The sequence below is a fragment of the Salvelinus fontinalis genome, chromosome 19, assembly GCF_029448725.1.
Source record: "Salvelinus fontinalis isolate EN_2023a chromosome 19, ASM2944872v1, whole genome shotgun sequence".
NCBI classification, from domain to species: Eukaryota; Metazoa; Chordata; class Actinopteri; order Salmoniformes; family Salmonidae; genus Salvelinus; species Salvelinus fontinalis.
The window spans coordinates 30,368,053-30,384,165 of NC_074683.1; the positions used below are offsets into that span (position 1 = coordinate 30,368,053).

Genomic DNA, 16,113 nt, shown 5'->3' on the forward strand with positions numbered 1-16,113 from the left:
GATAAAGCTGCGTCCAACATGTCGCCTATGTGTTCTGACCATGATAAAGCTGCGTCCAACATGACGCCTACGTGTTCTGACCATGATAAAGCTGCGTCCAACATGACGCCTATGTGTTCTGACCATGATAAAGCTGCGTCCAACATGACGCCTATGTGTTCTGACCATGATAAAGCTCCGTCCAACATGACGCCTATGTGTTCTGACCATGATAAAGCTCCGTCCAACATGACGCCTATGTGTTCTGACCATGATAAAGCTGCGTCCAACATGACGCCTATGTGTTCTGAACATGATAAAGCTGCGTCCAACATGACGCCTACGTGTTCTGACCATGATAAAGCTGCGTCCAACATGACGCCTATGTGTTCTGACCATGATAAAGCTGCGTCCAACATGACGCCTATTCGTTTTTTTTATTTCACTTCCTCTACAGGCGTTCTATTCATCGACAAATTCAATTGGGGATCATCAGCAAGCATATATCTTGAATCAAATACAATACATTTAGTTTTAGAAATGTTCAACACCAATGTGTTCATATCAACCCACTCAGACCCCATTCTTAGTTCACTGCTCAGTACATCTGTTAGCTCATTACATTCTGATGCTGCGCTATACATTGTAGAGTCATCAGCATACATGACCACTCTTGATTTGTTCATTACTGAAGGTAAATCATTAGTAAAGATAGAGTAGAGATGTGGGCCTAGGCAACTTCCTTGAGAGGCAACTTCCTTGAGGAATACTACAGTGTATATCTTTACTGTTTGAAAAGCTACCTTTAAAGAACACTTTTTGCCTTCTGCATAGATAGCTTTCCATCCGGATAGAGCTGCTGACTTAAAACCATAACATTTGAGTTGACCTAGTAACAGTTCATGATCAATTACATCAAAAGCAGCACTGAAGTCTGGCAACACTGCACCAACTAACTTCCTGTCATCCATACTCTTTAACCAATCATCTGTCATTTGTGCTAAGGCCGTACTCGTAGAATGCCCTTCTTTGTATGCATGCTGGAAACCTATTATCATACCATTTACATGAGAAATAATCCTTAATTTGTACAGATATAATTTACTTAACACACAGGCAGCAAGCTTATAGGATGAGTATTAGGACCAGTGAATGCAGATTTTTTAATCCTTAGGTAGTGGAATAACCTTTGACTCCTTCCAGACTTCTGGGCACACCCCATACATTAAGCACTTAGTGAACTATGAGAGATTGGGGTAGATATTTGGTTAGCTGTGACTCTAAGCAATTTGGCGTCAAGATGATCTGTACCAGGTGACTTGTCATTCGACAGAGACAACAGCATCCTTTCTACCTCGTCCCTTTCTACGGGATGAAATTCAAACATGCATTTCCTCTCCTTCATGATAAAATATTTTATAAGGGTATATTGGAATCATAGCATTCCTCAACTTGTCCACTTTGCCTGTAAAATATTCATTAAAGTACTTTGCGATGTCATGTCATTTTGTCATAAATATACCCTCTGATTCAACAATAGAGGCAGACATGTTTGAATTCCTACCCATAATAGAGTTTTTCCATGTTTTTCCCCCATCAACCTTTACGTCATCAATTTTGCTTTGTTTAGCTTGGTCACTAGATTTCTTAATTTACAATAACTTTGCTCATCAAACAGAGTGGCAGATTTATCTGCTACTTTTTCGCCGTCATAACGTTGAATCATTACATTTCTGAGCTCATCATCAATCCATGGGGCACCGTTTGACCTCACAGTGCATTTCCTCAAAGGGCATGCTTATCAGCTATACTTATACATAATTTCATGAACAAACTTGGTGACATTTCAGGATCATCCTTACTATTGATAGGTTTGGATTTCTGAACTTTAAATGTTATTAATCATTAGTTGTAATAGAGACCTGAGGGGTGCCATAGACGAGGGACTACACCAGAGGTTAATGGTTAAGCTTGGAATGTACTGAGTGTAGTGATGAATGGGGTCGAGATTAGAGGTCGACCGATTATGATTTTTCAACGCCGATACCGATACCGATTTATTGGAGGACCAAAAAAAGACGATACCGATTAATCGGCCGATTTTAAAAAATAAAAATAAAAGATATATATTTTTTAGTTGTAATAATGACAATTACAACAATACTGAATGAACACTTATTTTAACTTAATATAATACATCAATAAAATCAATTTAGCCTCAAATAATTAATGAAACATGTTCAATTTGGTTTAAATAATGCAAAAACAAAGTGTTGGAGAAGAAAGTAAAAGTGCAATATGTGCCATGTAAGAAAGCAAACGTTTAAGTTCCTTGCTCAGAACATGAGGACGTATGAAAGCTGGTGGTTCCTTTTAACATGAGTCTTCAATATTCCCAGGTAAGAAGTTTTAGGTTGTAGTTATTATAGGAATTATAGGACTATTTCTCTCTATACGATTTGTATTTCATATACCTTTGATTATTGGATGTTCTTATAGGCACTTTATTATTGCTAGTGTAACAGTATAGCTTCCTTCCCTCTCCTCGCCCCTACCTGGGCTCGAACCAGGAACACATCGACAACAGCCACCCTCGAATCAGCGTTACCCATGCAGAGCAAGGGGAACAACTACTCCAAGTCTCAGAGCGAGTGACGTTTGAAACGCTATTAGCACGCACCCCGCTAACTAGCTAGCCATTTCACATCGGTTACACCAGCCTAATCTCGGGAGTTGATAGGCTTGAATTCATAAACAGCAGAGCTGCTGGCAAAGCGCACGAAAGTGCTGTTTGAATGAATACTTACAAGCCTGCTGGTGCCCACCATCGCTCAGTCAGACTGCTCTATCAAATCATAGACTTAATTATAACAGGTCATTAATATGGTCGAATCCGGAAACTATCATCTCGAAAACAAAACGTTTATTCTTTCAGTGAAATACGGAACCGTTCCGTATTTTATCGAACGGGCGGCAACCCGAGGTCTAAATATTGCTGTTACATTGAAGGTTGTGCAATGTTATGTCATAATTATGTAAAATTCTGGCAAATTAATTACGGATTTTGTATGAAGAAATGTCTTCACACAGTTCGCAACGAGCCAGTCGGCCCAAACTGCTGCATATACCCTGACTCTGCTTGCACAGAACGCATGAGAAGTGACACAATTTCACCTAGTAAATATTGCCCGTTAACCTGGATTTCTTTTAGCTAAATATGCAGGTTTAAAAATATATACTTCTGTGTATTGATTTTAAGAAAGGCATTGATGTTTATGGTTAGGTACATTTTTCGTAAATGCGCTTTTGTTAAATCATCCCCCGTTTGGCGAAGTTGGCTGTCTTTATTAGGAAGAAATAGTCTTCACACAGTTCGCAACGAGCCAGGCGGTCCTAACTGCTGCATATACCCTGACTCTGTTGCAAGATAAGTGACACAATTCCCTAGTTAAAATAAATTAATGTTAGCAGGCAATATTAACTAAATATGCAGGTTTAAAAAATATATACTTGTGTATTGATTTTAAGAAAGGCGTTGATGTTTATGGTTAGGTACACGTTGCAGCAACGACAGTCCTGTTTCGCGAATGCGCACCACATCGATTATATGCAACGCAGGACACACTAGATAAACTAGTAATATCATCAACCATGTGTAGTTAACTAGTGATCATGATTGATTGATTGTTTTTTATAAGATAAGTTTAATGCTAGCTAGCAACTTACCATGGCTTCTTACTGCATTCGCGTAACAGGCAGGCTCCTCGTGGAGTGCAATGTAAAGCAGGTGGTTAGAGCATTGGACTAGTTAACCGTAAGGTTGCAAGATTGAATCCCCGAGCTGACAAGGTAAGAATCTGTCGTTCTGCCCCTGAACAAGGCAGTTAACCCACCGTTCCTAGGCCGTCATTGAAAATAAGAATGTGTTCCTAACTGACTTGCCTAGTTAAATAAAGGTGTAAAAAAAAAAAACGGCCAAATCGGTGTCCAAAAATACAGATTTCCGATTGTTATGGAAACTTGAAATCGGCCCCAATTAATCGGCCATTCCGATTAATCGGTCGACCTCTAGTCGAGATCAGGTCAGGTCACGTTAAGGGAGAAAGAAAAGTTTTTATGGCCCGTATCACTTAGTTTCCTGCCTAGCAATAAAGATACAATGTTTGTTCAGATGTGTAGGAGGAGACTCAGCCTATGAGGAAGGGTTAAATATCAGTGCTTGTGTGAATATGTCTTTGTCTAATGCAGCTATATTGATCCTCTGGGAGAATAAGCTTGGTTTGAGCTTTCATATTGTCTGTAGAGCTTTTACTCTGAGAATTAGAACCTAACACTACACACTTCTAACCATTGCACATTCTTAATCTCATCCACAAATGAGTCCTGATTGAACTCTCTGTAGGACCTTCGGTAGATTACCTTAGGGCCAGCCTTTAGTTTTCCTAGTGAGTGCAACCAAGTGTATCAGACTGTATGCCACGCCTATGACAAAACATATGACAAAACATTTATTTTTACTGCTCTAATCAAGTTGGAAACCAGTTTATAATGACAATAAGGCACCTCAGCGGATTGTGGTATATTGCTGTATCCAAGCACTCCGTGTTGCGTCATACATAAGAACAGCCCTCAGCTGTGGTTTATACCACACCCCCTCGGGCCTTATTGCTTAATAATGATTTTATAGTACCAAGAATATAATTGAATTTAGCTGAATAAAATAGAAAGGATATTTTTCCCATTCCAGAGCGAGTGTGCATATGAAGTGACTATGTTGAGCGTAAAAGTGATCATTTGAAACAGGTCCTATACACTAGATTGAGATATTCTGTAGCCAAAGGTAATGTTAGCCTATTAATTATGAAAAGATAAAAATACCCTATAACTAGGCTATTCTAAATTAACTACAAATTCTAGGCCTATACAGTTCTCTGCCATGCGTAGTAGGCGTTAGGCTATCGCCTAGGCCGATACAGTTCTCTGCCATGCGTAGTAGGCGTTAGGCTATCGCCTAGGCCGATACAGTTCTCTGCCATGCGTAGTAGGCGTTAGGCTATCGCCTAGGCCTATACAGTTCTCTGCCATGCATAGTAGGCGTTAGGCTATGTATTGTATAACGGCACAATCATTATTTTAATTCTGTTTTTTTGGGGGGGGGGCTTGGGCTCATATATGCGTATGCACATGGGTGTTTTGAAAGAGTCATCACTTTAAAGTGCTGTCCATTTCGTTGTTAGGCTTTGAAACATCCACAACAACCATGTTTCAACCTGCTGTTGAACCTCTAATTGATCATCACTTTAAAGTGCTGTCCATCTCGTTGTTAGGCTTTGAAACATCCACAACAACCATGTTTCAACCTGCTGTTGAACCTCTAATTGATCATCATAGTGAGGTGAGGTTTAAAATCACAATACTGTTTTGATGTGTTTGTGATTTTTCAATTGCATTTGCATTTTCAGAGTGGTTAGATGGACAGAGCCCTGAGTACCAGGCCATTAGGCCTGATGGTTGTTAGTGAGTTGAGTACTACCAACACATGTCCAGAGTGCATAAAAGGACATTACTGTGACTCAGCGGTCACATAGAATTTTACTGCGGTCATGACACATGATGTGTGGCAGTAATACGGTCACCGCAACAGCCTTAGACTTACAACTAAGGCGATGGTAACACCCCACACAACCCCTCACACCCAGAGATGTGCTATATACTCTCTTTATAAAACGGGTTGTTTGGAACCTGGTAGTGCTTTCCCAAAATTATGCCCCATATATGTATTATGTTGGAAGATTCTTCCTCTGGAAAAGTCTTATCAAAGGCTCCACAGAAATGTATATACTTATTACAATTACCAATATTGTGAATAGCTATGGTAATTTTCTGGTTTCAGGGTGCCCGGTATTGCTTGTAAATTGCAGTTTTAGGGAGGAAAGAAATTACCCATCTAGTCTACCATAGTTTTGATGAATGACAGCATTTATAAATTGCTAGTTTGCCAGTTGCATTGTTGTGTTGCGGTATTGAACTGTAGTATTGAAATAGTTTCTGCTCGCTTTGAATGCCTCACAATAGCAGAGACATGGAATGGGATTGAGGCGCACCATTTCCTTCAAGAGATTAGAATTCTATTTAAATTGTTGAATTGTGTGGATACTTGTTTTCTGTTTCTCTTATCGACTAGGGCTTTCATTCACACTTTTCTTTCTGACATCCTTAATTTTACCAGAATAAAAAATAATAACCTGTCCTTTCTTCCATCGCTATTTAAAACAATATAGGCAATATTTCCTCTTTCTAAAACAGTTCCTGTGTGTTTGAAGGAGGCCCAGACGACAAGGTTATCTGAATTACTTTGGTAATTTTACGACCTTCTCTATTGTTAATCTGCCACTTATTTCTTATTAGGCTCCACATTGACTTCAATTCAGGTGATGCATTATGTCTATTTCAATTGAATTCTCTTAAATATAGCACTTTCACCCACTGAATTGATTATGTTAGGTTGCTGATTTGGGGTCCCAAAGAACAGGTAATAAAAACTAGTCATAGTCTAACTGCACATTTTCTCTGAGTGTGATTGGATCTGTAAAATGAGGACCATTAGTTCAGTTTAATGCAATATTAATACAGACTAAAAATAGTAACATAAACAGAAAATGATTGGCTCTCATTCTAGGAGGGATACTTAGAAAATTATACTTACGAATGATTCCTTTTTTAAAGAAAATAATATTCCACTAATTGAAAGTGTTTGCAGAGAAGTATCAGCTTTTAAATTGCCCCAGGCTTTGTTTACCTCGTCCCAAATCTGTTTTTGCTGCCAGACAGATCTGGGACCAGACTAAGGCTGCACTTAACTGAAAACAGCCTCTTCAGTCCTACTCACTAGTCTTCGTTCTCGCTGTAACATTTATGCTTCAGAGGGCAGCTGAGTATGGAACAACAGAATATGTGTGTGTGCGTGCGTGTGTACTATAGACCTGCATAACGCTGACTTGACAGTATACATGTACTTGACCATCCATAAACATTCCAAAATATCTATGCCGTTGGTGTGGACCATTTTACAGTGACTAGGCCTCCTGGCTGAGTAGGGCATATGCTGTTGTACTCTGTCGTGAGAAATACAGGGTCACGTGCCGAGGCATACGCCATCTAACCGTGCCGAGGCATACGCCATCTAACCATGCCGAGGCATTCGCCATCTAACCGTGCCGAGGCATACGCCATCTAACCGTGCCGAGGCATTCGCCATCTAACCGTGCCGAGGCATTCGCCATCTAACCGTGCCGAGGCATACGCCATCTAACCGTGCCGAGGCATACGCCATCTAACCGTGCCGAGGCATACGCCATCTAACCGTGCCGAGGCATTCGCCATCTAACCGTGCCGAGGCATACGCCATCTAACCGTGCCGAGGAATTCGCCATCTAACCGTGCCGAGGCATTCGCCATCTAACCGTGCCGAGGCATTCGCCATCTAACCGTGCCGAGGCATACGCCATCTAACCGTGCCGAGGCATACGCCATCTAACCGTGCCGAGGCATACGCCATCTAACCGTGCCGAGGCATACGCCATCTAACCGTGCCGAGGCATACGCCATCTAACCGTGTCGAGGCATACGCCATCTAACCGTGCCGAGGCATACGCCATCTAACCGTGTCGAGGCATTCGCCATCTAACGAGAGATGCGGTTGTAGTGCAGGGCGGTTTATTGGAGACAGAGATATATTGCAGGCAGTAAGGATGCCAACACAACAGAACACCTCAGAATATTCCCTCTGTAGTAAAAAATCCCACCATCCAACTGAGTCCCAGATATATGGGGGTGATAAAGTGCCAATACATAAAGGTTTTACACCCATACTATCCAAAGCGCTATCCCTGAGAAGGCTGCCTTGCTCGCTCAGTTAATCACAGTTCCTGGGATTACACTATTAAACATCTCTAGGCAATCTGGGACAAACAATTCAAGACAGGCTCCTCAAGCCGAACTCCTGTACTTATTCATGGTTTGTAGTTGTAGTAGTAGAGTAGGAAACAGTTGAAATGTCAGCAAGTGATGCTTTTATGGTCAACGTTAGCCTTTTGTTGGAAGCACACTGGTGATGTAAAAATGTAGATCAAGAGTTAATGTAGCGTAGATTATCAGACCAAACTAGTGGAACTTCATACCATGCCAACCAGAGAACTGGGATGTCCAGGGAACTTTATAGTGCTTGAGCAAGCAGCTTCGGTGTGTTTAAACCATACAGTGGATTTGTGAAGTCTCTCTTTGGGCTTTACATTTTCCTGACCTTTGGGAGTTGGAGCAGATAAGCTGAGGTGACCTTTGACCCTTCCATTGAGCCTTACATGATTCCTTATGATTTTCAGTGCACCGTAAAGCTTTATTGTTTAACAGTTGAGCAGTGCATTAACAGTACCTTGAGAGTACAAAACATTAGGAACACCTGCTCCTTCCATGACAGACTGACCAGGTGAATCCAGGTGAAAGCTATGATCCCTTATTGACGTCACTTGTTAAATCCACTTCAATCAGTATAGATGAAGGGGAGGAGACCGGTTAAAGAAGGATTTTTAAGCATTGATACAATTGAGACATGGATTGTGTACATGTGCCATTCAGAGGGTTAATAGGCAAGACAAAATATTTGAGTGCCTTTGAGCAGGGTATGGTAGTAGGTGCCAGGCGCACCGGTTTGTGTCAAGAACAGCAACACTGCTGGGTTTTTCACGCTCAACAATTTGCCATGTGTATCGAGAATGGTTCACCACCCAAAGGCATCTAGCGAACTTGACACAACTGTGGGAAGCATTGGAGTCAACATGGGCCAGCGTCCCTGTGGAACACTTTTGACGTCTTGTAGAGTCCATGGCCCGACGAATTGAGGCTGTTCTGAGGGCAAAAAAGGGTGCAACTCAATATTAGGAGGTGGTTCCTAATCTTTTGTACACTCGGTGTATATTATCCCTCCATAAACAGTTCCCAAAGTCACCAGCAGGTGTCAGTCATTGCATTGTGTGTTCTTTTGCTGCACACAGGTCTATTAAATCAAATAACATTTTATTTGTCACATGCTTCGTAAACAATAGGTGTAGACTAACAGTGAAATGCTTACTTACAGGTCCTTTTCCAACAATGCAGAATTAAAGATAATGCAAAAAATATTTAAAAAAAATAGTAATAGTGGCACTAGGAATAAATAAATATACAGTGAATAACGAATAACAATAACGAGCAAAAATAGCATGGCTATATACAGAAAGTACCAATACCGAGTCGAAGTGCAGGGAGTACGAGGTAATTTAGGTAGCTATGTGTATATATATGTAGGGGTAATGTGACTAGGCAACAGGATAGATAATAGACAGAGCTGTAGCAGCAGTGTATGTGGTGAGCGTAAAAGTGTGTGTGTGTGTGTGTGTGTGTGTGTGTGTGTGTGTGTGTGTGTGTGTGTGTGTGTGTGTGTGTGTGTGTGTGTGTGTGGAAACTTGAATGTTGTGAGAATTTTGCGCAACTTCCGGCGCACGTTTACAATGAACACTGAGGCTGTAGCCTTACAGTTTTAGATAGTAGTCAATAGGCTATTGTGGCTATTTGAGTATGTTGGCCTTCCAACAAAACCAATGGAGCACAACCCATAAAAAATGTTCACATGGAAATAGCTTTTGATTTCTATGATATAGCCTACAGTAGCCTATATGTGGTGTTCAATGCAGGCCTACATTGCATGAGACTTTTAAAACCGTTTTTACATTATGAAGGGCTTGACATTAATTAAGGATTTTTTACTTGGTCTGTAACACCATGGGTCAAATAGGTGACTGTACATTGCATCAGGGGCGCAACTTTGGTTTTATAAGTGGGGGGGACATCAATTCTTTTTTTTTTAACCAGTCGGATAAACACTTCACAGCTTACCCGACTGCTCGTAGACGTCCGCATGGTCCTAAAGCACATCGTTGCCTCGTTTGGTATCACATTCCAATGATAAAACTGGGTGGGACAAAAATACAATTTCAGAATGTGGGGAATGTCCCCAGTGAAAGTTGCACTCCTGCATCTCCGGCATTGCATTGTGTTGTATGATGCAAGAAACCACTTTCCAAAATATAATGTATTACTATAGAGAGAATTAGACACTGTAGGCTCTCCTTTCTGCATATAGGCTTGAATATGCTAATAAGCCTGTCTCAAAATACAACACTGCCACTTTTTACTAAGACACAAGCTTTTTAGCTGACTGTCTTTTCAAAGGCAGCTTGAAATGTAGCCTACATGTTTTGTGCTCTTGCTGAACTATACTTATCTATAAATGGGCTAGTAACTCGCTAACTATCAAAGAATATCAACAAATGTGCACACTGGGCGCATTCACTGGCGGGTGATTGAAAGACCGCTTGTGGGCTACCCCCACCAATAGAATTCTACTCCGTTGCGCTCAGGATCTGCCTACAACAAAATCAAGACTCAATCTTGGAAAGTTAGATTTGTTTTAGTTTGTTGCAGTGAAAAGGGCTGGTATAATGTTGATTCTTTTTATGAAATAAAACTTCTATATAGTGCAAACTAATGGGGCGAACTCAGTGAATTTCAATCTCTTGCGTTTCTGCACGGCCTGGATTCTCTTCTGCGAGGCAGTCCTGGAGGAGGTTTTCATATGAACCAAGGAGGAGGGCAGATGAGAACAGCAGGCAAGCGGAGCACTTAGAACAGCAGCAGTCAGGGGCAACTGGTAGGAAGAGGATCATTTAGGTGACCCAAAACAGCTTAGAGGGAACATTGCTCACCACCAGTGGTGGAAAAAGTATCCAGTTGTGATACTTGAGTAAAAGTATAGGTGCCTTAATAGAAAGTTACTCAAGTAAAAGTAAAAGTCACCCAGTAAAATACAACTTGAGTAAAAGTATTTGGTTCTAAATATACTTAAGTATCAAAAGTAAAAGTATAAATCATTTCAAATTCCTTATATTAAGCAAAGCAGACGGCACCATTTTCACGTTTAAAACATCTACGGATAACCAGGGACAGACTCCAACACTCAGACATCATTTACAGATAGCCAGGGACATACTCGAACACTCAGACATCATTTACAGATAGCCAGGGACAGACTCCAACACCCAGACATCATTACAGATAGCCAGGGACAGACTCCAACACTCAGACATCATTTACAGATAGCCAGGGACAGACTCCAACACTCAGACATCATTTACAGATAGCCAGGGACAGACTCCAACACTCAGACATCATTACAGATAGCCAGGGACAGACTCCAACACTCAGACATCATTACAGATAGCCAGGGACAGACTCCAACACTCAGACATCATTTACAGATAGCCAGGGACAGACTCCAACACTCAGACATCATTTACAGATAGCCAGGGACAGACTCCAACACTCAGACATCATTTACAGATAGCCAGGGACAGACTCCAACACTCAGACATCATTTACAGATAGCCAGGGACAGACTCCAACACTCAGACATCATTTACAGATAGCCAGGGACAGACTCCAACGCTCAGACATCATTTACAGATAGCCAGGGACAGACTCCAACACTCAGACATCATTTACAGATAGCCAGGGACAGACTCCAACACTCAGACATCATTTACAGATAGCCAGGGACAGACTCCAACACTCAGACATCATTTACAGATAGCCAGGGACAGACTCCAACACTCAGACATCATTACAGATAGCCAGGGACAGACTCCAACACTCAGACATCATTTACAGATAGCCAGGGACAGACTCCAACACTCAGACATCATTTACAGATAGCCAGGGACAGACTCCAACACTCAGACATCATTTACAGATAGCCAGGGACAGACTCCAACACTCAGACATCATTTACAGATAGCCAGGGACAGACTCCAACACTCAGACATCATTTACAGATAGCCAGGGACAGACTCCAACACTCAGACATCATTACAGATAGCCAGGGACAGACTCCAACACTCAGACATCACTACAGATAGCCAGGGACAGACTCCAACACTCAGACATCATTACGGATAGCCAGGGACAGACTCCAACACTCAGACGTCATTACGGATAGCCAGGGACACACTCCAACACTCAGACATCATTTACGGATAGCCAGGGGCACACTTCAACACTCAGACATCATTTACGGATAGCCAGGGGCACACTCCAACACTCAGACATCATTTACGGATAGCCAGGGACAGACTCCAACACTCAGACATCATTTACAGATAGCCAGGGACAGACTCCAACACTCAGACATCATTACGGATAGCCAGGGACACACTCCAACACTCAGACATCATTTACGGATAGCCAGGGGCACACTTCAACACTCAGACATCATTTACGGATAGCCAGGGGCACACTCCAACACTCAGACATCATTTACGGATAGCCAGGGACAGACTCCAACACTCAGACATCATTTACAGATAGCCAGGGACAGACTCCAACACTCAGACATCATTTACGGATAGCCAGGGACAGACTCCAACACTCAGACATCATTTGCAAATTATGCATTTGTGTTTTGTGAGTTCCCAGATCAGAAGCAGTAGGGATGACCACGTGTTCTCTTGATAAGTGCATGAATTAGACAATTTTCCTGTCCTACTAAGCATTCAAAATGTAACGAGTACTTTTGGGTGTCAGGGATGTATGGAGTAAAAAGTACATTTATTTTCTTTAGGAATGAAGTGAAGTAAAAGTTTTCAAAAAAATGTATAGTAAAGTACAGATACCAAAAAAAACTACTAAAGTACTACTTTAAAGTATTTTTACTTAAGTACTTTACATTACTGCTCACCACCCTGCTGAGTTAAAGTTCTGAGACATGGGGTTTGTGTTATTGTCAACCTATACTGCTGCTGTGAATGTGTCTCACACATATACATATGTAATTTACATATCTCTTTCCAGAGTGTGGGTGCTAGGCTTGTGATTGTAATTTAGATGTAGGCTAGCGCGTTTAATCTTGAATCTTGTTCTGGAGGCAGCTCTGCAGAGTGGTCACTAGCTGGCATAGACACGAAGTCATTTTTGACAATATAGCCAATTTTGACTTTGCAGCTGGCCTATCTAAGGGGAAATCACTCATGTCTGCCTCCAGGACAAGACTCATGACAATAAACGTCAACCTGTGATTTAGATACAATAAGCCCAATTGGCTACTGATCTGATTTGGAATAGCACTTTGTGGAGATGAGCAGGAGAGGAGCTGATAGGGAGGGGAGGAGATCAACTGAGAGGAGAGGAGATAAACTTAGAGGAGAGGACTAGAGGAGAGAAGAGAAGCTGAGGAGTTCAAGGGCATTGCAGGCAGCGATCAAACGGAGAAGGATGACTGTGCTGTAAGGGAGAAGGATGGTTGCAGTTAGCTTGATTTAGGATCAGGAGGGATCCATTAACAGCATGTACTAGATGTTATTTTTAAAGGAGGGAGAACCATCGTTTCATGTTCGATTGGCATCTTTTTGAACCATATGCTCTGGAGGGTAAACGTTGTTCAGTTTGGATCTCATATCTGAGAATCAAAGGGAGTGAGTTGTGAGATTGAAACACCTTCCTGTTGTCAGAGCTATTCTCTAGTTCAGGGGAACATACCCAAGGAGAATCTGAGTCAGTCAGAATATCTGAAAAGAGGCCAGGGCAGGAGTCATTACAGTGGTCACTGATTAAACAGAGGTCAGAGCAGAGCAGCATTGATGATAACTCTCGAATCAAAGCAGGTTAAGGTAGCTGTTGGAAAGCCAGTTAATCTTCATTTTTGCAATTATTTTCATATATTGAAAGCAGTAACTCCCCTCAATGTACTCTGAACATTTCATGACTCTAGGATCAAGAAAATATGTTAAAAATAGCCTGTGACGTTTCAAAATGGTATGTTATTGGCAAAATATGGCAGTTCTTTTTCTGTTTTGAAGATTAAAGGTTTTCATCAGACAGCGACGTTTTGCTCTTCAGTTAGACAAATGTATACAAATACATAGAACACTGATGAAAAGCTCCCTCTCTCTTAGAGATCTCTTAATTTCTCATTGATTGGCCACACACACACACACACACACACACACACACACACACACACACACACACACACACACACACACACACACACACACACACATACACATACACATACACATACACATACACATACATACGCACAGCCATGACCCATTGTGCCAATGATACTGCCATGGCTTCTCTGATTGTGCCATCCTCTGACATGTTAGATTGGAGTGGGTATCCGGCTGTGGCAGTAGTATTACCTCTGTCACACTATGACAGGTTAAGAGACATGAGCATATTGTATATCTAACTGACTGACTTTCTTCCTCGCTGGGCTGGCTTGGTCTCAGAGCAATGAGATTCTCTCTGACAGGGTTCATCAATACACATTAAGTTAATCATCTCTCGTAGAACGACTGCTCTCCCTCCCGTCCTCCTCTCTTCCACTCCTCTTCTCATCCTCCCTCCACTCTTCCACAACCCAGAATCATCAAGCATGAATTGATTAATCCTCCCTTTATCTGAGAATTTGATTAGCAGTCTCCTGTCTCCTCCATCTATCTGAAGACCTTTATATTATGTTGATTGCTTCAGTTGAGGCCGAGGTCACATTTCATATTAGGCCACACAGTGATAAGGTCACACAGATGGTATTTAGAAGGTTTATCCCTTGAGACTGAATGATCTCGATCAGAATCGTTCAGATATCCATGCATCAAATCTAGTGTGTTAAATCAGATATCATGTCTAATGAAAATTATTATCAGTTAAATACAGTACTCGTAGTCTTGTACCGATCACCATTGATTGAGGATTTTGAATTCTCCAAGGGTCAGTTTTCAGGATGGGATGTCATCAAGTATAGCGGATGGAACATAGATCTTTGGAACAGCGGGCACCATAAATAATTTCATAATTTTGATAATTCTGTTTGGCTTTATTCATGGAATGAGTGATCACAGCGCGAGAGGGAGAGAAAGAGTGGGAGAGAGACGGGGGAGGGGGGCGAGATGGAGAGCGAGTGGAGGAGGGAGAGAAATGGGAGGAAGGTGGAAAGTGGAGGGAGAGGAGGGAGGGAGAGAGACCAAAGAGAAGTGAGGGAGACTGTTTTAGTGTAGAAGACGTGGGGGGGTTAAGAGTTGTTTGAGAAGATCTCAGGAGGAGGTAAGGGATAAAGACACTTCCATCAATCTGCCTTGTCAGCACTCTGTTATCTGCCATGAGCTGCTCTTGTTTTCGCTGTTTTGGTTTGAGCTGCTCTGGTTTGAACTGTCAAGGCAGACGGTGGCAGACTGTCTGAGAGTTGCTCCTTTTTCTCTATCTGTATCCACTTCTCTCTCTTTTTCTATGCTCAATCCGTCTCTCTCTCTCTCTGCTGTGTGATCTCAGACAGGGCAGACTGAACCTTGTCTTTACAGAGCTCAGCTCACAGACAATTAATCAGCACAGCAGTGCTCTGTTCTCCCTGGCCACTCAGACCTCAGACACACTGGGCTGGCACAGGGGGCAGAGTTACTGAACATTAAGGAGGAAATGTGGGACCACTTATTGTATGTTCATAAATCATCTAATGATGTTTTCTATCGTTCTGAATGAAAAATACTGAGAGCTTATCACATGTGCAAGCCATGTACAATAACGTTTATCTGGTTCCACTGTTTGCCTTGTCTGTATGCATGATGTGACATTAATGTTTCATGTTTCTCCCTGTCCTCTCCTCTCTGCAGGTTAATACACGGTGGTCAGCTGTTGAATGGTTTGGCCGGACCAACAATAATGAGCGCTGGACCCCTCCTCTCCACCACATGGTTCGCTCCAGACCAAAGAGCCACGGCCACCGCTGTCGCCTCATTGGTCAGCTATCTGGGGGCGGCGTGCTCCTTCATCGTCGGCCCGCTGCTTGTGCCCGCCCCTAACGACACCACCCGTGTCATGGTGGCCCGAGCTGTTGTCTCGACAGACACCCAGATCAATCACATACGAGACAGGATTCAGCTGGTTTTGTATGCAGGTACTGATGTTATGTCTTATGTAGCTGTTATAAAGGCTTTATGAATGCGTACATAAGGGGGCGTGCAGTAAAGTGTTATCCAGATACACAAG

At 42.1% G+C, this 16,113-nt stretch overlaps 1 protein-coding gene across 1 annotated transcript in view; it reads left to right on the forward strand.

The window, feature by feature from the left end:
* Positions 1 to 16,113, forward strand: part of slc49a4 (solute carrier family 49 member 4) — an 80,414-nt gene that overhangs the window by 8,730 nt on the left and 55,571 nt on the right. The window contains exon 3 of the mRNA XM_055871267.1: positions 15,738 to 16,021. Within this exon, the coding sequence (XP_055727242.1) occupies positions 15,738 to 16,021 (284 nt within the window). The remainder of the gene's footprint in view (positions 1 to 15,737; positions 16,022 to 16,113) is intronic.